General features: G+C 41.3%; 1 protein-coding gene across 1 annotated transcript in view; it reads left to right on the top strand.

The window, feature by feature from the left end:
* The first annotated feature begins 6,140 nt into the window (after positions 1-6,140).
* The window catches only part of Tmc2 (transmembrane channel like 2), a 72,281-nt gene continuing 55,864 nt past the window's right edge, over positions 6,141-22,557 (top strand). Inside the window, exons 1-3 of the mRNA XM_040746286.1 lie at positions 6,141-6,174; positions 12,121-12,308; positions 12,360-12,484. Coding sequence (XP_040602220.1) covers positions 6,141-6,174; positions 12,121-12,308; positions 12,360-12,484 — 347 coding nt within the window. The remainder of the gene's footprint in view (positions 6,175-12,120; positions 12,309-12,359; positions 12,485-22,557) is intronic.

A 22,557-nucleotide genomic window follows, 5' to 3' on the forward strand; every position in this document is an offset into this window, starting at 1 on the left:
GAAGAGACACCATGACCACAGCAAGTCTTATAAAGGAAAACATTTAGTTGGAGATGGCTTACAGTTCAAAAGTTTAGTGATTATCATCATGGCAGGGAGCATGGAGACATAGAGACAGACTTGGTGCTGGAAAGGTAGCTGAGAGCTCTACATCTGGATATGTAGGCAGCAGGAAGAGACTGAGATACAATAAGCCTGTCTTGAACTTATGAGATCTCAAAGTTCACCCCCAGTAACACACTTCCTCCAACAATGCCACACCTACTCCAAGAGAACCACACCTCCTAATACTGCCACTCCCTAGTGATCAAGCATTTAAATACATGAGTCTGTGGTGGGGGGCATTCCTATTCAAACCACCACACTGATTACTGGGAAAATCCATTGTTATAATTCTAAACATGCATGCATCAAATACAAGCATACCCAATTTCCTAAAACATACTACTAGATAAAATTAAATTAACAGACATCTCCATAACATTCCACACAAACATTGCAGAATACACGTTTTTCTCAGAAGTCCATGGTACTTTCTCTAAAGCAGACTCTACATTAATTTCAACAAGTACAAGAAAATTAAAATATCTTATCATTCTGAGTACAATAGAATCAAGCTAGAAATCAACAGCAAGAGAAACTTCAGAAATAAACAAATTCATGAAGATTAAACAACACACTACTGAATGATTAATGGATCAATGAATAAATGAAGAAAATTTAAATTTTCTTGAATTGATGAAAATGAGTTGGGCATGGTAGTGCATGCCTTAAATCCCAGCACTTAGGAGGTAAAGGTAGGTAGGTGGCTCTCTATTCAAGGCCTCATCTACATTTTGAGTTGTAGGTAACCAGCCAGGGATACACAACGAGACAACATCTTTAAATATATGAATGAATGAATGAATGAATGAATGAATGCAAAAACATGAAAACACAGCATACCAAAATAAATGGACTATAATGAAAGCTATTCTAAGAAAGCTTACATGAAAACAAAATCAGATATCAAATAAATAGTTTAATGATGAATTATAGGACCTTGGATAAACAAAAACAAGCCAAATGCAAAAGCAACAGATGTAAAGAAATAATTAAGATTGAGGCAGACATTAATAAGCTAGAAACAAAAAAGTCAATGAAATAAAAAGCTGGTTTCTTATTAATATAATACTGACAAATCACTGATCAAACTAAGCAAAATAGAGAGGACTTTTAACAAAATTAGAAAGAAAAGGGAAAAAAACAGATACCAATGGAATTCAGCAAATCTCAAAGACACACCTTCCACTAAAGGGGGGAGGAATCTAAATGCATATGATCTGCCAAAGTTAAACCAAGATAAGATAAAGTAACAGTTCTATAAAAAGCAACAAGACTGCCCCACATTCTTTAATCCTACCATTTCTGGTCTATATGGTATAAATGGACTCAAGGATCAAAGTCACATGATAACTTAGCAACACATAAAAGGCCTTTCACAAAAATCTAGCATCCCTTAATAAAAACTCTGAAGAGACTGGCAATAAAGAAAATATACCTCAACATAATAGCGACTGTATGTGACAAACCTATAGCCAACAGGTCTTTCTTTGGACTGCCAGATCCTGAATAAAGACATGGAGACTTCTTATTAATTATGAAAGCTTGTCCTTAGCTTAGACTTGTTCCCAACTAGCTCTTAAAACTTAAATTAACTCATTTATATTAATGTATGTTCTGCCACACAGCTGGTTACATCTCCTCAGTATCACACATCCAACTTCTTCCACATCTGACTGGTGAATCCCCTGCTTCTCAGATTCTTCCCAGAGTGCCTATCTCTGCCTGGAAGTCCCACCTATTCTCTCCTGCCCAGCCATTGGTCATTCAGCTCTTTTTTAAATCAATAAAAAGGTGTCTTAGGCAGGTAAAACATTGACACAGTGTGATCAAACACCCCACAACACTCATGCTAAGTGGGTAAAACTCAAAGCATTCCCACTAAGATCAAGAGAAGGGTGTCCACTCTCTCCATTTCTATCCACTATAGTGCTTAGCCAGCAATAAAACAGTGTAAAGAAATATTCCACAACATTTCCCCCTTTTTGTCTAAATAAAAAGGAAAGGTTTTAACTTTAACATAATAAAATTATAAACAAGAATAATTATCAAGCAAGAATTACATTCACAATGTCTAGTCCATTTGTATTTGCCAAATTCAGAGAAAATACCCCATTAACTATCCTCTCTTGCTGAGTCCAGAATTTTGTACCTAATTTACTTTCTATCATAACTGAGAAAAACTCTAATTATATAGTTTTCTACTTCATCAAAGACCCAAATAGGATATAATATTACCCAAATAAACAGGAAGTACAGAGCAAGCAATCTTCCAAAACTATAGAGCTGACAGAGACACCTGGCTGCCTGGACAGTCACTCAAAGTTCTCTGCAACATTGAGGCATCCACTCTTCAACCTACAGGACTAGAATATCTGATAGACTTTTCTATAAAGCAGGGATTTTGAAGTACTGTCCTGCCTTATCTTGGCAAAGTTTGACAGTCTTTTTCCTTTGTGTCCTGCTTGTCTAGTTTGTACAGCATCAAGACAAGAGCAGTTTCTTGTCCAAATGTCTAGTTTTACCACATTGAAAGCAAACCACATATGGAGTTTCTTTGATGCCCATTATCTTCTTTGAAACAAATTGGTGCTGCCATGTGTCTCATTGCCATGAAAAGCCCTATGTTAACAAAACATTTTAAATGACATAATCTGTAGGTCTTTGAAGACCATCTATCTATCTAAAATATATCTCAGATTGATATTAAAACATACCTAACATGAAAAGTTTTATTGTTATAGGTGACTAACTACTAACCTGCATTTTTTATTATCCTAAATAGTTTGTAATAATAACTTTCAAGGACTAGATATTTACATTACATTGTTAAATGAGCTGCATAGGTACAATACCTTTAACAATAGTTAAAAAATATTTCTATATAATATCCCCCCTATTTCTTTTTAGAAAGAGATCCTTGAATCTAATCTTCTTTGTTCTGTTTTTTTTTTACCAACAACTTGTAACCAACCCTCCTAAATGATAACAAACATCCACAACCCACTGAATGACCATAACCCATCCCATCTCTTGGGAATGTGAGTGCTTATTCTCTAGACTGCTTCCTGATGTCTGGGGGTGCTAGCATCTTTAAAGGACCCTGAAAAATTTAAAATAGCCAAGTCCTGGGAAAGCTAACTGTTGTCCATTACCAGTGTGGCGGGATAATACAAGACTTATCTAAAGTTCTGGCTAGAATAGTCTGTGAGGCTGAACGATCTCAGCCAGCAGACTTGAAGCTGGATGCAGAACTTTGAGGAAGCTGCAACAGAGGCATTCTAGAGATTGGATCGCCTGGGTCACCCATTTTCACTGGTGTCTGGTCCCCTTGTTCTGAAATCACATAGGTAACATACATACCTGCATTAACACAAATATGGAATGTGCAGTGCACATGAATCAGTTAAAGATGATTTTTTGTTTTATGTTTGAACAGGTAAAATATTAATCACCTGTCTTGTAGTTTTTGTAGGTTTATTTATTATGTCTGTAGCCAGGATTTTCAGGAGGTCTCCCCTGATCAAATCTGATCTCTATCAACCTTGGATGAATCCACAGCCTTTTGCTTTCTGTGGAAACAAAAGCATCATCTTTTCTCCAAAGTAACAGATTTTTACTACCATTTTGAAGATTAAGACATTTTTAAAAACATATAGGTTTGTTTAATTTAGTAGTTTTTATAACTCAATGTCTCTCAGCAGTTATTGTTTGCTCATCAGTAATGAAAACATTTAAAGTCAATACAGCACCATACTGGAGCCAGACTCTGTGTTTAAAGTCAATACAGCACCATACTGGAGCCAGACTCTGTATTTAAAGTCAATACAGCACCATACTGGAGCCAGACTCTGTGTTTAAAGTCAATACAGCACCATACTGGAGCCAGACTCTGTGTTTAAAGTCAATACAGCACCATACTGGAGCCAGACTCTGTATTTAAAGTCAATACAGCACCATACTGGAGCCAGACTCTGTGTTTAAAGTCAATACAGCACCATACTGGAGCCAGACTCTGTGTTTAAAGTCAATACAGCACCATACTGGAGCCAGACTCTGTATTTTCCAGCTTTATGTGACATCCTTTTTATATTATTTTACTTTTTCTTTAAAGACTTTATCTTATTATTTATTAAAGTATTTTTATGACTGTCTATACCCATTTTCTGTTCTTTCTTAAGCCTACACACATTTTTTTAAACACACTATAACTGTTTAGAGGCTTTTTGTTTCCTGTCTGGATCTGTTTTACTGCATATCTGTGATCTTTTCTGTCTGCATGACCAAAACTTGAACCACTGCCAAGCTTAGCTCCTGACACACTGGCGGCTCAAGCCTGCAGGCTGTGGCCGAGAGATGTGTCCCCCTGTACCAGGGCCCACGCAAGAGACTACAGGACTAGGAAGCCATGTTTGGCTCTGTTTTTGCGTGTTTGGAACTTTTTTTAAGCTTCCTCAGATTTTATGTGGAAATGGGTTTGCCATTTGTAGTCAGACTTTTCTGTCCCACCAGCCAATGCTCAAATAGCCAAATAAATAAACATGATGTATCTATCAAATTGAGATTGAGTGGGATATTTACCTTGGGGCATGATATGACTGTGGAACTCAAATTAGCAGTAGCTAGGGGTCCTTGGGCAACAATGTGTCCTCCAGGCTTTTGTCCTTGAAGGGTCAATATTCTTCACCGCTTACGGGACACATGAATTTTCAACTTCTGTGAAATTCTTGAATATACCACTAATCCTTTGTAAAAATAAAAGAAGGGGCTCACAAGGCCTCCTGCACTCTGAGGCCTTGTGAGTCCCTTCCAGGAGGTTCCTCCAAAAGTCTGTTGATGGTGAAGTAGGAAAATCAGTAGGGCAGAGAGTGGGGTCCTGAAGGACTCCCACAAAGCCTTGAAAAATTAGCATATGAGAAAAGCAAGTTGGAATAAATCAAAAGATTGGAAACCACCCCTATGAAGCTAGCTGAAACCACACTACTGGCATGGGCACAAAGTGCATAGCCTGTGGTCCACTACAATACCACTGGGTGGAGATATAGAATGCTGGAAGTTGTATATAGAACTACACTAAACAGAATGTGCGGGGGCGGGGGGTGTTCCTATGCAAATGACCCCAAGAGTCCACACTAAGGTAACAGAAATCCCCCCAGCTCTACAGGACATTTGAGCTGCTGAGCCTCCCTGTCTCAGCCAGATTCCTCCATTGGAAGTATATCTTTTCCTAATACTGTTTCTGCTGCAACTCTGTCCCTGGTCAATTCCTTGCTAAGGGATTAGAAGAACCCAGAATCCCTCTAGGGATAGTCTCTAAACTCCAGTATCAGCTGATACCAACAGGAATCTTGGTACCATTCTGGGTCTGCAGCATTGCCATTATATGATAATAGTGGTTTTCAAAGCAGCCAAATAAACCTTCCCTAAAGGAAGGCAGCACTAGAGAAAGCTGCTGGGTGAATAAGCGGGTGACTTCAGTAGGGGCAGTCATTGGTTTTGGCTCATGTCCAAAGTTCCAGGACTCAGGAACACTTGCCAGACATGCACAAGGACCTTGGCTTGATGCTGATCACTGCCAATGGAGACGGGGAGCAAGGAGATCCCATTGTCTATCTTTTCATAATCTGCACTTTAAACAGAAGCCCGGAGATAACTTATACCTTGTCCCAATCAGGGACTCAAGACACTGGGAAAGAGCCGTACAATATGACTCACACCTTCCCTGGCTGGATGCAAGTGGTATCGTTGTCAGGAGATGAGCCTACAGTTCCTACCCCTCCAGAGCCCTCATGTATAAGTGATGCCTGAAACGTGAGGCCACACTATCCTTGGCAGAGAAACCAGAGCAGAGGAGTGTGTGGATGGATTGACGTGCTGAAAAACTCATTGCTTCCTTCCCCATCTTTCTCCCCAATGAAGCCTACCTCTACCTTCATCTCAGAGAAGAGGGGCCAGTGACCATGACAGCATGAGAACACCCCAGGCTGGAGGTATATGAAGATGTGAGCCAATGTGAGGACCTTGATATTCTGATGACCATGAGTCGCCAGTTAAAGAGCCTGGAGGAGGAAGGTGAGTCTCAACTTGATCTTCAAGGGTTCAACCAACCAGGTCTCTTGGCATAGTGGTATATGGGAAACAGTCTCAAGAGGCAAGGGAGGGCCCTGCATTTGAGTTCAGATCTTGCAACTTGAACTGAGCAACCTCGGAGTGGCTGCTTACCCTCTTCCTACCCACCAATGGGATGAGGGTAGTTATCACTTCCTCTCAGGGCTCCTAGAGGGTCATACAGAGCCCACATTAATGAACTTGTTGGAGCTGGCCACCTGTCTGCATAATCTTAAGGGCTTACTGTTTACAGCTTCTCCTTAACGACTCTCACCAACCGTGTCTATCTGTCTGTCTGTTGTGCAGAGGGAGAGAGGAGAGAGCTCTGAAAATGACTTCTCTGAAGTAGCAGGGAAATGGTGGACTAGAGCTTTTTGAATAGAGTAACTGGAGCCAAGCTCCAGCCTGCAGGATCCCATGGTGAAATGGGGCTGCTGCCAGGAGACTTTCCAGAGGGCGACCATTTGCCTCCTTCCTGGCCTTGGGAGCATGGTGAAATGAGAAAGTCATCAGAGCAGCTCTCGTGCCTGGGGGATGAGGATGGGCGGGGTGAGGCAGTGTGAAGCATGATGGGCTCCTGGGTAGCCTGCCAGTCTCACCCCCAGCCCTGAACTTCACCCATCCCACATCCTCCTTCTCAACATCACACCCCCATCACATAAGCTCCTTTACTCTTTTTTAATTTGAATTTTTCATACAATATATTTTGATCATTTTCCCCTCCCCCAACTCCTCTTGGATACCTCCCACCTCCCTATCCTATCCACCTAACTTGAGGTTCTTTCTTTCTTTCTCAGTCTCGTTCTCTCAAAAAAAAAAAACCCACAAAAATGAAAATCAAAACTAACAAGCATGATGGGGAAACCCACAGAAACAACTGACCAGAGCAAGTGGGAGCTCACTGACTCCAAACTGGCATCTGGGGAACCTCATAAGACTGAACTAGGGGGGACAGTTGGGTGCCTTGGGCGGTTCCTGAAATCACTAGCAGTGGAACTAGTATTTATCCCTAGTGCATTAACTAGCTTTTTGAAGCCCATTCCCTACAGAGAGATACCTTACTCAGCCTAGATACAGTGGGAGGGCCTGGGTCCTGCCTCAAGTGATTTGACAGACTTTGTTGATTCCCCATGGGAGGTCTCATCCTCTCTAAGGAATGGGGGGAAGCGGGAGGGTGGGAGGGAGAGGGAGCCGGGATTGGTTTGTAAAATATGATGGTTTAAATTTTTTTTTTAATTTGCCGGGCGTTGGTGGCGCACGCCTTCAATCCCAGCACTCGGGAGGCAGAGGCAGGCGGATCTCTGTGAGTTCGAGACCAGCCTGGACTACCAAGCGAGTTCCAGGACAGCCTCCAAAGCCACAGAGAAACCCTGTCTCAAAAATTTTTTTTAATTTAAAAACTAACAAGGAAAAGACTAATAAGACAGAAAATGCCAAAACAAAACAAAGTAAGCCCCCACATACAAAACAAAAACAAAACATGGAGTTCATTTTGTGTTGGCCAACTACTCTCGGGCTAGTGTCTTCCCTGGAGTATGGATGAAACACTCACTCCAACAGAGAAAACTGGCTTTCCCTTTCCTATCAGGTATCAATTGCAAATCTTAGTTAGGGGTGACACCTCATGTCTACTTTCCCTCTCGATTCGGGGACCCTGTCTGACCTTGCAGGTCTTGTGGGCTGCCACAGTCTCTTTGAACTCAAAAGTGCATCAGCCCTGTTGTGTCTAGAAGGCACTGTTTCCTTGGGAGTCACCCATCCCCTCCGGCTCTTACAATCGCTTCTCTTCCTCTTCCTCATAGATCCCTGACCCTGAGGGCAGGGATCTGATGAAGACAACCCTTTCAGGACTGAGTGCTCCAAAATCGCTCACTCTGCACATGGCCCAGTTGTTGGTCTCTGTGTTGCCTCCCATCCACTGAAAGAAGAATCTTCTCTGATGTGGGTTAAGTGAGGCACTAATCTACGGGTATCGTGTTGTCATTAGAAGTCATTTTATTGTTATGTACTTTTAGCAGAATAACAGCGTTTGGTTTCTCCCTAAGCCCATGACCCATCTGGCCTCAGGTTCTTGGCCATTTTAGCAGTGTCAGGATGTGTTCCACCTCATGGAATAGGCCTTAAATCCAATTTTTAAAAGTGGTTAATCGTTTCCATAACATTTGTGTCACTATTTCACCAATATAATCTTGCGGTAAGGTTGCTGTTGTAGGTCACAGGGTTTGTAGCTAGGAGATATTGATGATAACCTTTCACCTCTGGCAAGTACCATCCCCTATTATTTGGTGATTCAATTTGTATTCCTTTCATATCATATATATTTCAGGAAGCTTCCACAGTAGCAGATGTCCATATGGCTTTTCAAAAGGACATTAGTGTTGGTCGTCCCTCCCCCTAGTTCCTCCTTTACCCTGCCTTCCCATTCCTCCCCTTATTTAATCTGCCTATTCTAGTTTCCTCTATCTCTCCATGACTCTACACTCCATTTCCCCTTCCTTGGGAGATCCTCTCTTCCCCTCTGTGGTTACTCAAAGTGTAGCACATGTGTTGTAAGCTTAAATGCTAACATCTACACGTAAGAGAAAACATACATTTGTCTTTTGGGGTCTGGGTTACCTCATTCAAGATGATTTTTTTTCGAGCTCAACCCATCTACCTGAAAGTTTCATAATTTCATTTTTCTTCCTTAACAGAGTGATATATTACTTGGATACAGCAGAGAGATGGGTCTTGTTTTCTAATACAACCTATATGTCTATATCTTTATTGGGGAATTGAGACCATTAATGTTCAAAGTTTATTTTATTTTATTTTTGTTTTGTTTGTTTGTGTTTGGAGACAGGGTCTCTCTATATAACAGTGTTGCCTGTCTTGGAACTCACTTTGTAGACCAGGCTGGCCTTGAATTCACAGAGATCCATCTGCATGTGCCACCACACTTGGCTAATGTTGACAGTTACTAATGAGCAGAGTTTATTGCTTCTTGTTATTTTGCTCTTGTGATGTGGGTATTTCCTCCCTCACTTTATTTACTATTCTTATATTAATCATTCCCTGTGTCCTTGGATGTAGTTAATCTCTCCCAACTGAGTTTTCTTCTAGTGCTTTATATAGACCTGACTTGGTAGAAATTGCTTAAATTTGGTTTTATCATAGAATGTTTTTCCTTCTCCACCTACAGTTGTTGAAAGTTTTGCTGAGTATAGTAGCCTGGGCTAGCATCTGTGGTCACTTAGAGGTTGTAAAACATCTGTCCAGGTCCTTCTGGCTTTTGGTGTCCAGTGAGAAGTTAGGTGTTATTCTAATGGGTTTGTCTTTATGTGTTACTTGGTCTTTTTCCCGTTCAGTTTTTAACATTCTTTCTTTGTACTGTACATTTAGGGTTTTATTATTGTGTGGTGTTGGAATTTCTTTTCTGGTCCCATCTAGTTGGTGCTCTTTATACTTCCTATATCTTTCTTTACATTAGAGAACTTTTTCTATTTTTGTTAAAAAAATATTTTCTGTGCCTTTGACCTGGGTTTCTTCTCCTTCCTCTATTCCCATTATTCATAGGTTTGGTCTTTTCATGGTGTACTAGATTTCTTGGATGTTTCGTGCCTGGATTTTTTTTTATTTTACATTTTCTTTGACCAAGATAACCTTTCTTCTACCTGAAATTCTTCAACACCTGAAATTCTCTCTTCCATATCTTGTAATCTGTTGGTAAGGCTTTCCTCTGAGGGTTTTGTTGGAGATTCTAAATTTTTCATTTTCAGTTGTATTTTAGTTTGTGTTTTCTTTAGTGATTCTATTTCTTTGTTAAATTCTACTTCCATATCTTAAAATGTTTTCTTACTTCATTCAACTGTGTTTTTACAATTTCATAAGACACTTATTTATTCATATCTTCTTTGAGGTCCTTGAACATATTCATAATTACTATTTTGAGTCCTTGTCTTGTGCTTCAGCTAAATTGTTCTTCTCGGGACCTATTGCAATAGGATTGCTGGCTTCTGGAGGAGGCATATTGTCTTGGTTGGTTGTGTTTGGTTTTGCAGTGGGCCCTAGACAGCTGAAGTTTTGATGTTTGAAGTCTTTGTTGACATGCATATCGTGTCTTTGTTGGGTGGGTATTCTGTTCTTTCCTTGTTGTTGCCTACTCTAGGTCCTAGGGAACTGTGGTGGCTGTTGAGTCACTGGTAGAAAGTTTTTCTGAGGTTCTGCAGGTGTTACAAAAGAAAAGATGGGCTAGAAGGAAAGGCTGAGGGGGCAACAGGGAAGAGCTTTGAGGACACTGGGTTCACACCAAGAGTCAGAGTCCCTAGGGAATGGGGGTAGGGTGGGAGTAGGGGCTTCTACAGGCAGACTAGAACTAAGAGTAAGCCTGGAGAGACAAGGATGAAAGAGTGAGGGAACCCTGGGTCTGCACCATGAACTCCTTAATCTTCAAAGCATCTCATGGATCAGTCATTTTAATTTTTTAGAATAGACTTTTTTAACCTGTATGGGTGGTTTGACTGTATCTATGTCTGATTACCAACATGTATGCCTGGTGCTCATGGAGGCCAGAAAAGGGTATCAGATTCCCTGGAATTGGAGTTACAGATGGTTGTGAGCCCAGTCCTGTGGAAGAGCATCCAGTGACCTTAACCATTGATTTTTTAAAATGGAAATTTAGACATAGAAAAACTTGGCATAAATTACCTTCCTTTTTCTCTTTCATTAGTATATTGCATGTTATGACTAATATTGATACATTCTTGTCAAAATCCTGAGTTAACAATAGGATTCATCCTTTGTGTTGAATCTTTTTTTTTTTAAAGATTTATTTATTTATTACTTATACAGTGTTCTGCCTACATACCAGAAGAGGGCACCAGATTGAATTGTAGATGGTTGTGAGCCACCATGTGGTTGCTGGGAATTGAACTCAGGACCTCTGGAAGAGCAGTCAGTGCTCTTAACCTCTGAGCCATCTCTCCAGCCCTTGTGTTGAATCTTCTGTGGATTTTGAAAATTCATAATATAATAAATATGTTGTCACAATATTATACAGAACTCAATCCTAGAAGCCACCCATGGTTTTATTGTTTCTTCAGTTTTACCTTTCCTAGAGCATCTTGGAGCTGCAATCAAACAGTATGAAGTCTTCACAGGGGCCAACTTTCACTTCGAAATGTGCACTCAAGGTCTCCCAACATTATCTTCATCCAGCTTGAAAGTTCACTTCTTTTTATCACGATGTAGCATCTCATCATTATGTCTCAATCTTTTATTGAACTTGTGCCTCTAGGCTTGTGACTTTCACACATATCCAGTTTCTTTCCCCCTTACCTCCTTAAAAGAGACGAGGAGGCTTGAAGGAAATTGAGTCAGATGTTTCTTTGACCTTGGGCCTATTAGTTTCACTCTAACAAATGGCTCCTGCTAAGAGCAGCACATGATAAGGATAGGGTTACTATTGCTGTGATGAAACACCATGACATAAACCAACTTGGGAGGGTTTATTTGGACTGCACTTCCACATTGTAGTCCATCGCTGGAGGAAGTCAGGAAGAATTGTACCTTTATGAACTATGTTGGAGAGCAACAGAGCATGAGCTAGTGTTGATCAGACATGAGGAAGGCTATCTGTTCAGCTTCTTGGCTTCTCTTTTCCTAATATAGTAGGACTGGACACTTCTCTATCAGAATGATCACCATGGATATGAGGGAAGATCAGAGAGTGATCATCTGCTGTTTCTCAGTTTTCTTCAGCATAAAGCTCTCAGTACACCAAGGTGCTGTATTTGAAGACATCACGTTCTGAACTCAACAGAGCTTGTAGGCTCTAGGAAGCATGTTGGATTTTTGTTGCCCTATAAGTGAGTGAGATTTTCTTTTGCTGTGTCTTGTAGAGACACCACTGTCCATTTTCTGCTTTTGCAGGTGACAAGTTAGCAAGGAGACCCTCAAGGAAACAAACTTCCACAGCTGAATGTCCCCAAGACAAGCACCAAGCCCAGTCAAGCCAGAAGGAGCCTACTAAGTGTAGCTCCAGGCCAGGGTCTTCTCGGAAGAGACAGATGGGACATGGAAGTCATCACAAGGGGCTTCAGGAACAAAAAACATGCAAGGTAGAGAGGCCTTCCCAGAGGTTGAAGAAGGACCGGAGGACTTCCCTCAAGGTGGAGAGGCCTTCCCAGAGGTTGAAGAAGGACCGGAGGACTTCCCTCAAGGAGCAGAGAACACCTCCAAAGAAGGAAAAGGTGGTTCTGAGGAAGGAGACAGGCAAGCAGGCGCGGAAGCCTAGGTGTGTTGTACCTCTCATTGGGACGCTCTCCCTCCGTTCAGTTATCCTCTTGACCCGGCCTGGAACCGGTGGTTTTCACTTTGGGGGAGAAGCAGCTACTGCTCTTGCTCCTGCTTCCCAGACTGTCACATATAGAACAGCCCCAATACAAGTTTATTATATGTAGCAGCTCACGTTGCAAGTAAAGCTCTGGGTGTGGGGAGGTGGCCCAGGGGCAGAGTTGAGATAAGATCTCAAAGGTTCCTGACTTTCAGCTGGCAAGTCACTGTCACTGCAGCTGAAAATAGTGAATGACATTAGGTTTGGAAGTCATACAGGGATAATGCATACTCCTTCCCCGTGTGTATGTACCCCTCTCTTCTAGAAATATCACAATCTAGAACTTCAAGAGTTTTGCCATCTCTGAGGCTATGGGCGTTGGGATAATTGACTTGGAGTCCTTTGTTCCACTAGTATATGTGGTAGTAGCCAGGCAATTAATAGACTCTATAGGTAAGGTTTCCTTCCATTTTATGGCTTTGGGTGGCTTCTCTTTGACTCTCATTAGAGATAGTCTATGATTTACTCGCTTCTAGGGATATTTGAAAAATTCCTTTATGATGATGATGGGGGAGGCTTTTGAAAGAGGTGTGAGAATCAGGGTGATGGCAAACACATGATGTTCTTTCTGGGTCCCAGCATGCTTTTTTGTTAGTATTGTTGACAGAGTTAGTTAGAGCTAGAGCCTGGACCCTGACATACTCAATAAGAGAAAAGAAGAGAAAGGAGGTTTATTAAACGAGACCGCTCTGGGAAGAGAACCAAAGAGGTCCAGTAGCCACTACCCCTCCCACCCCAAGTCTATCTGGAGGCCCTGACATGAAGTTTAGGTTTCAATAAAGGGCAGAGGGTGTGTATAACTAGGCAGTCCTGGTCAAGGCATGGTCCTGCCCATTGTTGTTTCAGGTCCCGTCTCTCCTGCAAGGTGGTTTGACAAGCTGTGAGAACTGTGTGAAATCTCTTCCTGTTCTTCCTTGGGCTGGCACCAGGATTCAGCCTTTTGCTTCTCCCAGCACCAGATTCCTTGGAAATTCTAATTCCTGGGGTCCATTGTTTCTATAATCTCATAACCAAAGAGAGAGATGGAAGTGTTTCTTTGGAATATCTTCATTCCAGGCTGGAGAGGTGGCTTAGTGGTTAAGAGCACATACTGCTTGCTCTTCCAGATCCAAGTTCAGTTCCGTTCCCAGCACCTACACTGGGCAGTTCACAAACACCTCTAACTCCATCCAGCTCCAGGGACCCAATGCCCCCTTCTGACCCTTAGCACTGTACTCAGATACACACACCATGTATTGACAACACATTTGTTTGTATTTGTACTTCTGCACAGGCCCCAGCTCCCAAGTCCTGGGATTATAATCACAGGGCCTCGATTTTTCTTTTGGTTGTTCATTTGTTGTGCCCAGAATTGAACTTGGGTCCTTTTGCATTCTAAGCACATGCCCTACCATTAAGCTACACCTTCAGCTAGCTTGAATGCATTGTTGATTGCCCTTGAGTATCTTAAATTTTAGAAGAAACCCATATCCTAAATGACATATGTAATGTAAGGAGTTACAGACAAGAACTCAATAGTACCTTTTTTATCTGACTGCCATGCCATGGATGAAAAGACTCAGCCCTGGCTCCCCAGATGCTGATTGTCTAGTAGGAAAGATGAGACTCAATTAAGACAAGGCAGAAAGCAATGTGCACACAAGACAAGATTTGATAGCGTTGTACTGCTGGGGCCCTGGAGCATCATGTTTCCTCTACAGAGAAGCCAAGCATTTCAGTAAGTATCTGGAGAACAAACGAGGGAAAACATCAGACAAAGACTCAAAGACAGCTGTCCCTGGGAATGTGTGAGGTATGACTAAAAGTGCCTATGACTAGGCTTTCTGCATCCAAGGTTATTCTAATATTTCCTTGTTTCCAAAAGTTAAAAAGCTAAAACTCACAGAGATTTCTGTAAACTGGCCTCCAAAACATGAAGTAGCAGTAGTCCCAATTAATCTCTGTATGAGCCTCGTGAAGGTTTTCCAGCATTGTCCCGACCCGCAGGACATTCAACGTGGGTCTGGTGGACACCTAGGAGAAAGATGGAGGACAGGGGATACAGGAATGGACACCAAGACAGGATTCTGATCAAGGCGACAACTTTATTTCATCACAAGGGGATTTATATAGGAGAACTGAGGAGGGAAAGGCGGAGGATGTGCTTGCAGCTGCAGGGGCAAGAAGTCAGTGGGAGAGGTGGTCTGCTGTGTTGCCTGGCTACCTAATCTACAGGGCAAGAGGCCAGGGGTAAGAATTCCTATGTTGCTTGTTAACCTGACAGCAGAATCCAATCCTATCTATTACAATTTACTACTGCTCAGGCCTATCTTCTGAGGACCTTGTAGTTTTTCCAATTAAGCTAATCTTTAACTGACTGGTAAACCCCAGGCTTGTTACTTGGAATATGCTTTATGTCAGAAGGGGTGCCAGGGTGGTCTTAGTGTCACGTCTTCTCTGTGAGTACGTGATACAGCCTAGCTGACTGATGGCTGGAGGTCCCTGACATCTCCCCCTTTCTGGTTAAACAGAAATTAGGTGCAGCCTGAGTGTAAGTTACCCAAGAACCACAGTGATGATGGAGCCTGTCTTAGGATCGATCTGAGAGGCTTCACCCCTTACCTGTCATCGGATTACTTTGCCAGCCTTCAAAGCTCCTGTCTTAGGGGGAAGCGTCAGAGGGGAGCCCGTCTGAGGCTAACCATCAATAGTGGTGGTTGTTTATTTTATGGGTGAAGGGACCTTCCAAGGCCCCCGGCTGGGGCTGCAAAGTGGGGTCACGAGCAGATTATGTGCCCCGGGGGAGTTTGTCTCCTTCTGCTATGTGGAGACTGGGAAGTTCGCCTTCCTCCTTGCCATTACTCTCATCAGCCTTCAGATAAGGACCACTCTCCTTCATGGCCAGCCTCTGATAGTGAATCTGGATAGGCCTTGCGACATGATTATCTATTTGCTGCTTAATAAAGTCTGTCAGATGCCTAAGAGCCCATGGGCCAAAAGAGATAAGCAATATAAAGCCTAAAAGGGGGCCCAAAATATTGGGCAATAAGGTAGTCAGGGAGAAGTAGAAAACCAATTATTATACCAACTCTTCTGTTGCTCCCTCTCTCTTTCTTTTCTCCATACCCTCTCTGTTTTTCTTCATACTGTCTTTGACTCTCCCTGTTTTGTTAACATAGAAACAGTATTCTTCTTTAAGGGCTGTACAGATTCCTCCTTGTTTGATAGCACAAGGAATGAAATCCCAGTGCCTGCTCCTGTGGCTCCCAGCCCCAAAAGCACATCTTGCTTAAAATAATAGTTAAGGCAGGGAACTAATTTAACTAACATGTAAAACATAGGGGCAGAATTTAGCAGGTAGTAAGGCCATCCTTGACAGGCCCATCATTCTCAGGGATCAGATAAGAGGAGGAGTTAGTATACTAGAAGAGAGTCAGGTTGCAGAGGTGAAGATGGGTTGAGGAAATTTGGAAACTGGGCAGGGGAGGGGGCTTTGCAGTCAGGAACACTGGTTCAGGATGTTTCACTGGGGCTGGTTTGGACAGCTTTCCATGGTTTCAGGTCCGGTTTTTTCTTCTCTCCATGCATCCCACCAAGTTTTTGGCAGCCACAAATCTTTTTTCTTTTTCTGTAAGAAAACCCAAACATTCCCTCCTCCCCAAATTGGGTCTTTTCCACTGTCTAGTGTATGGGTGTTTTATCTGACCAGAGCAAAGTCACTTGAGTTCCATCATACCAGAATCTGTCTGTAGCAGATTGTTTTACTGGCATCCACATTTTAAAAGTTTAAAATGAAGAGTGCATGATTCAATACATCATGTGGAGACAAGGTGATTTTATAGTCATTTTTGTAGGCAGCATGTGACTAAGGTTCATTGTGGAGTATGTCTGAATTGCTATACCCAAGCCTGCAGAGCCAGTGGCTAAGGCCCGATACTCCAAGTCCCACTAATGGGATAAATTAGATGGCTCTCTTATGTCTAGGAATAAGATAATCCATGGGCTCACTTCCTGGAATAAACTCCACATCTGGGAGAAGTGTGGCTAATACACATAACCCTGTCCAATTTGTAGACAACATGGAATAAGCCATTTCATTTTCACATGTAAAAACTTACCAGGTGGGGATTAGTGACATTGCTATTACTCCCCCTTTTTAGTTAGAGATTGTATTTTTAAGGAGCTATGAGCATGCTATACAATTCCTTGAGGATTATAAGGAATACCTGTTGATTAATTTTCTATTGAGTACAAAATAGCTGAATGTCTTATTAGAATATCCAGACTTATCGTGTGTTTTTTATTAGCTTTGGAACTCCCATGTAAGCAAAACATTTTAAACAGTGACTTATCATATGCTTGGTAACTTTTTCAGTTTGTGTGGTGGCTATCAAAAAACCTGAATACCATGTGTACATATTGTAACTTGTCAAATTCTGTAACATAAATATATAAATTTATTGCATAAACGATTAGGAAGTAGGCCTCTAGGGTTCACTCTTAAATTAGTTACAGATAAATATTGTGGGCACATGTCATTGTTTGACAATTTTGATAAGCAGTCTCTCTGGTTAAACCAAATTGCTTTCCTAGACTTTTGTTATTTTGATGATGAAAATTAATGAGGCTGAAGAGCTCTCTCCACCAGAGTCAAAGCGACCAACTTTGTTAATCTGTTTCCTGACTCATTTCCCTTAGCCAATGGGCTGGAAAGGTTTGAATGAACTCTTATATTACCCACAAAACATGGCAATTGCATTTTGATTTTGTTTAAATAATATTTTAGCATGGTCGTTGTTACTTTTAATGTACTGAACCATCTTTATTATTTGAGGAGCTTTAAAAACATAATGATTGTCACTTTACAATTAAGTGAATTATTTACTAGAAGTTGAAAAACCATTGTAAAAGCTCATAACTCAACTATCTGAGCTGAAGACAGAGATGTTTGCTCCACATATTTCTTACCATCTATACCATAAGTTGTTTTTCCATTAGAATAACCATTAGTAAAAACTAGCACAACATTTTTTACAGGACTATGCTTTACTATTTTGGAGAGCATAAAGGATGTATTAGCTCAAACTGTAACAGCCTATGAGCTGTAAACTGATTATCAGTTCTCCCTGAAAATTGAGCAAAGCAGTTGTCCACAAATCACTGTTCTGAAACAATCAACTTGTTTCTTGGTATACGTAACATGTATTGAGGGATCGAAAAATAAAATTAAAAGTTTAAAAACCTGAACCCTAAATCTATACGGAGAGAGGCAGCTTCTTGATGGTAAAGGAAGATTTAACTCCTTAAATCAGGGGTGCCTGAGCCCCTGCTCTCAGAGAAGGGGAGGCAGCTGTCCACCACTCCTGTTAACATTCCTTTGCTAATTGTAGGCCATAAAGGTCCTCTGCCAGTTGTAAATATTCTCTGGCCCAGGGACTAACTGACAGACCCTGGTAACCTCAATAACTCTGTAAGTCTTATCTTATCTTACTCAGATACATCTAGCCCAAAATATATAGTTACTGTTTTACTCCAGATCTTGTATGACCCTAAGTAACCATGGAAACTGAAACTTGTGCACTTTTTTTTTTTTTTTTTTTTTTTTTGCTGGTGGGCATCTCATCTACTCCATCATGGAAAGAAATGCAATCTGACCAGCCTGAATTAAAGGAACCTTTTGCCTTTGCATCAGAAGTGTTGACTCCTTGGGTTAGTCTCTGGCAACCCATAAACCTGGCACATTATTATACTTTGTTCTCTGTCAAAATATCTCCCAGGTTCCATATGCTATTTCAGCACCATACAGGTTACTGCTTAAATAAGGATTTAACACTTTGGCTGGGGAAACAGCATAAGCTTTCCCTGGTAATGTATTGTTAATATAACATCTGCTGATGCCAGACTATACTTCCTAAGACTAAGCCTTGTTACCTTCTTTAGTCAACTGTCCAGGTGAATTGGGATCACTATTTGCTTTTAGAATCTCAGTTAAGGGTTTTAAGTCACCAGTAACACTTTAAAAAAGGATATAACCATTGAATATTTCCCAGCAATTCTGAAAAATGCTCAAAAGATTGTAAACTATCCTTTTTTAATTGTCCAAATAGAACACAACATATGTCCCAAATAACTTTTGCAAATTACTTGGTCTGTGAGGAGTCTTATCCATTCTAACAGGTAGAGCTCTCACTAGCTGACAAGGCCTCATTTGCATCTTAGCTGACAAGGGCTAATTTGCATCTACACAGACACCTTTGGGGGTGGGGCCTGACCAAGACTAGTTCCCTGAAAAACAAAGAAACTTTTTCAAATCATCTAACTTATAGGTTTTCTTTTTTAACCATAGAAATTTAGGAGGATCTCTGTATCCTCTCCTTTGTTAAACTCCATAGAATCATCCATGCTGATTCTCTTGGTTCCTAGGCTTCTGCTATTTTCTATTGACTGGCTCTGAAGGCTTAAATCTTTCATCTTTCCTGTTAAGACATTAACTGACTGGATGGATGCTCCTTTTGGCTATATCTAAAGCAATTTAAGTAGCTTTTTAGCTATGTCTCAAGTGATTTAAGTATACTTTTAATCATATCCAAGGCAATTCGAACAGTTGCTTGTGTCAACATTCACGCATTTATACTCACATTCCAAACATACTGGTGTGGCCACACCTTACACACAGAACATGCACACATATCTCTCATCTCTCCTATTGCCTAGGTTATGATTAGTTAGTTGAAATGAAACATCCTTAATTGAAGTCTCTTGTAACCCAGCAGCTATAGCCAATTTTTGTTTTATGAGCATCCAAAATCTGAACAAATCTGAATTTATCTATGTTGTCTTTCTTTCTCTATAAGGCCCACTATCTGAACAAATCTTTAATAGACTCATTTGTGTCACTTTCCTTTCTATAAGGTCTTAGCATGGCCTGGCATGTTGTACTAGCATTTTATAAGCTAGTTGTCTCAATCAAAGATTTAACACCTGTATCTCCCCTTATTTTGGACGAAGCCTGTATTGTCTTAGAGACAAAATTTTTTGAAACAACTCCTTAGGTCCATGCCCGCTCTTTCTGAAGCCTTTACTTAGCCTGTGTCCTGGCGGCTGGAAGCTTGTTCCAAGTTCTCTCTGCTGCTGGGCCAATCTGTTTATACTGCTATCTCAAGCGTTAACTGCTGATCTATATTTTTGTATTTGACCTTCCTCAGGGAGCACCTTATAACAAACAGGAAGGTTTTGGGCTCTTTTTGTTTATTTGCATTGTTTGTCTCTTCTCTAACCCTAACCTGCACTGGAGGCATCTGAGCTGTTGCAGCTGCCATGACTTGAGGGGTGCTTGCCCCTAGGCTGCCTTAGACAAAGGAACACTTCTCTGATCTGAGGAAACTTAAAAGTTCTTATCTCCTGTGAGAGCAATTTTGCTAAATCTTTCAGGACTCTTAGTTTTTGCTGAATTTTACCACTAGGTTTCTGCCTCTCTGTATTTCTAGTTCCTAATCTCTCTGTTCTGTATGGTTTTTGTTTGTTTGTTTTCTGATCTAGCTGCTCCTCAGTAGGCACCAAGGTCTCTTATCATACTGCTAACTGGTTCAGGGGCAGATATTTCCTGCTGTTCTGCAAGTATGCAAGTTTGCAGGTAGCAACTTCTCTTCCCCAAGCCCTGGCACAGCACCTGTGATACAGCTGCAGCAGCAGCTTCTGTGAGAGGGGAAGGAACCTTTTAAAACTTTTAAACTCCAAAATCTTCTGCAGTTCTGCTTCATTTTAGCTTTCCTGGCTATCAAAAACACAAGTAAATATACAATTATCTGACCAACAATTTCTTTCCTATACATTCCCTTAATAATCTTGAAGGCAGTCACCACCTTTTTGTTTTTTTTGTTTTTTTTTATTTATCATCCCCTTCAGGGACAAACATCTCCCATATTCCCATATAAGTTATAACCTCTTTAAACCTTTATTTTTAACCTATGTTACTCCTAAGAATTGTATAAGATCCTTGTTTTTCACCCTAATTCCTTGTATCCTGAGGGCTTCTTTGAGCCCGGAAAGAAAGAGAGACTTTTGAGAGAATGCCTGTCCTATCACTTACATTGGCCGTAAGATCTGCGCCGTTGCTCACCACCTCACCTGTCTTGCTCTTTTCGGCGGGTCACCGAAATGAAGACTGTGCCATCCTCTGGGGGACGATCTGGAAGGGCCCTTCACTCCGTGAGCGGCGTCTTCCTCCTGGCTATCCGACTTCAGTCCACGTTGGGCGCCAATATGTCCCGACCCGCAGGACATTCAACGTGGGTCTGGTGGACACCTAGGAGAAAGATGGAGGACAGGGGATACAGGAATGGACGCCAAGACAGGATTCTGATCAAGGCGACAACTTTATTTCATCACAAGGGGATTTATATAGGAGAACTGAGGAGGGAAAGGCGGAGGATGTGCTTGCAGCTGCAGGGGCAAGAAGTCAGTGGGAGAGGTGGTCTGCTGTGTTGCCTGGCTACCTAATCTACAGGGCAAGAGGCCAGGGGTAAGAATTCCTATGTTGCTTGTTAACCTGACAGCAGAATCCAATCCTATCTATTACAATTTACTACTGCTCAGGCCTATCTTCTGAGGACCTTGTAGTTTTTCCAATTAAGCTAATCTTTAACTGACTGGTAAACCCCAGGCTTGTTACTTGGAATATGCTTTATGTCAGAAGGGGTGGCAGGGTGGTCTTAGTGTCACGTCTTCTCTGTGAGTACGTGATACAGCCTAGCTGACTGATGGCTGGAGGTCCCTGACACAGCATAATGTCTTAGTTTGTATTCTACTGCTGTAAAGAGACACCATGACCAAGGACACTCTTACAAAAGGAAGCATTTAATTAGGAGCTTGCTTACAGCTTCAGAGGGTCAGTCCATGTTCATCACAGCGGGAACCAGACAAGCATGACTCTAGGGCACGAGCTGAGAACTTTACATCCTGATCCAGACAGCAGAAAGAGAAAGAGAGAGACAACGTGTCTGACTTGGACTTTTGAAATGTCAAAGTCCACCCCCCCAGGGTCACGCCTCCTTCAACAAGGCCACACCTCCTAATCCTTCTCAAATAGTTCCACTAACTGGGAACCAAGAACATATGAGCCTATGGAGGCTGTTCTCATTTAAATCACCACATGTAAACTTTCTCTAGACTATTCACCTACCCTGTCAGCTGCTGTGTAAACTTTATCACTGAGGATGTATTGAGCACACACAGTTATTTGAATCCTACAGCATCTGAGCAGGCAATATCCCAGGACCTGGGGATGGGCATTCTTGACAGAAGTTCTCTCTAGTTGTACTAGCCAGTTCAATAACCACAAGGCATTGAGCACTTGAAATGTGGCCAGGGAGGCTGAAGAAATGAGTTTCTAACTTGATTTAATGCAGCATAATTTAAATTTGACATTAATGCAACTGAGTTAGTGGATTTATTTAACTTGAACTGACAGATATAGTTTTGAAACTGACCTGAATTGACATTGGAATCAAAGTATTTTGTAAATGATATAAACATCAAAGAAAAATAACCATATATCACTTGATTTGGAGGAAACTTTCTAAAGCATGTCTAAAGCAATCTGTGTGTGTGTCTACTTTTGCAACTCTAATTTTACAAACTACACATACAGAGCAAAATATTTATGATGGAAATTTGATGTCTGAATTGATATGCACTATAATTGAAGAGTGGATATCAGATTGTGAAGACAGTGCCAAAAGACTATTACTAGAATATTTTGGCCGAGCAGTGGTGGCACATGCCTTTAATCCCAGCACTTGGAAGGCAGAGGCAGGCGGATCTCTGTGAGTTGTAGGTCAGCCTAATCTACAAAATGAGTTACAGGATAGCCAATGCTACACACAAAGAAACCCTGTCTCAAAAAAGAACCAAACAAACAAAAAAACCCAAAATGAATATTCCGATGATTTTTACATTGATCATGTTAAAACTATTTTGATTAAAATGTTAAAAAT

This window comes from Mesocricetus auratus, unplaced genomic scaffold, assembly GCF_017639785.1.
Source record: "Mesocricetus auratus isolate SY011 unplaced genomic scaffold, BCM_Maur_2.0 Super-Scaffold_100004, whole genome shotgun sequence".
Lineage (NCBI taxonomy): Eukaryota > Metazoa > Chordata > Mammalia > Rodentia > Cricetidae > Mesocricetus > Mesocricetus auratus.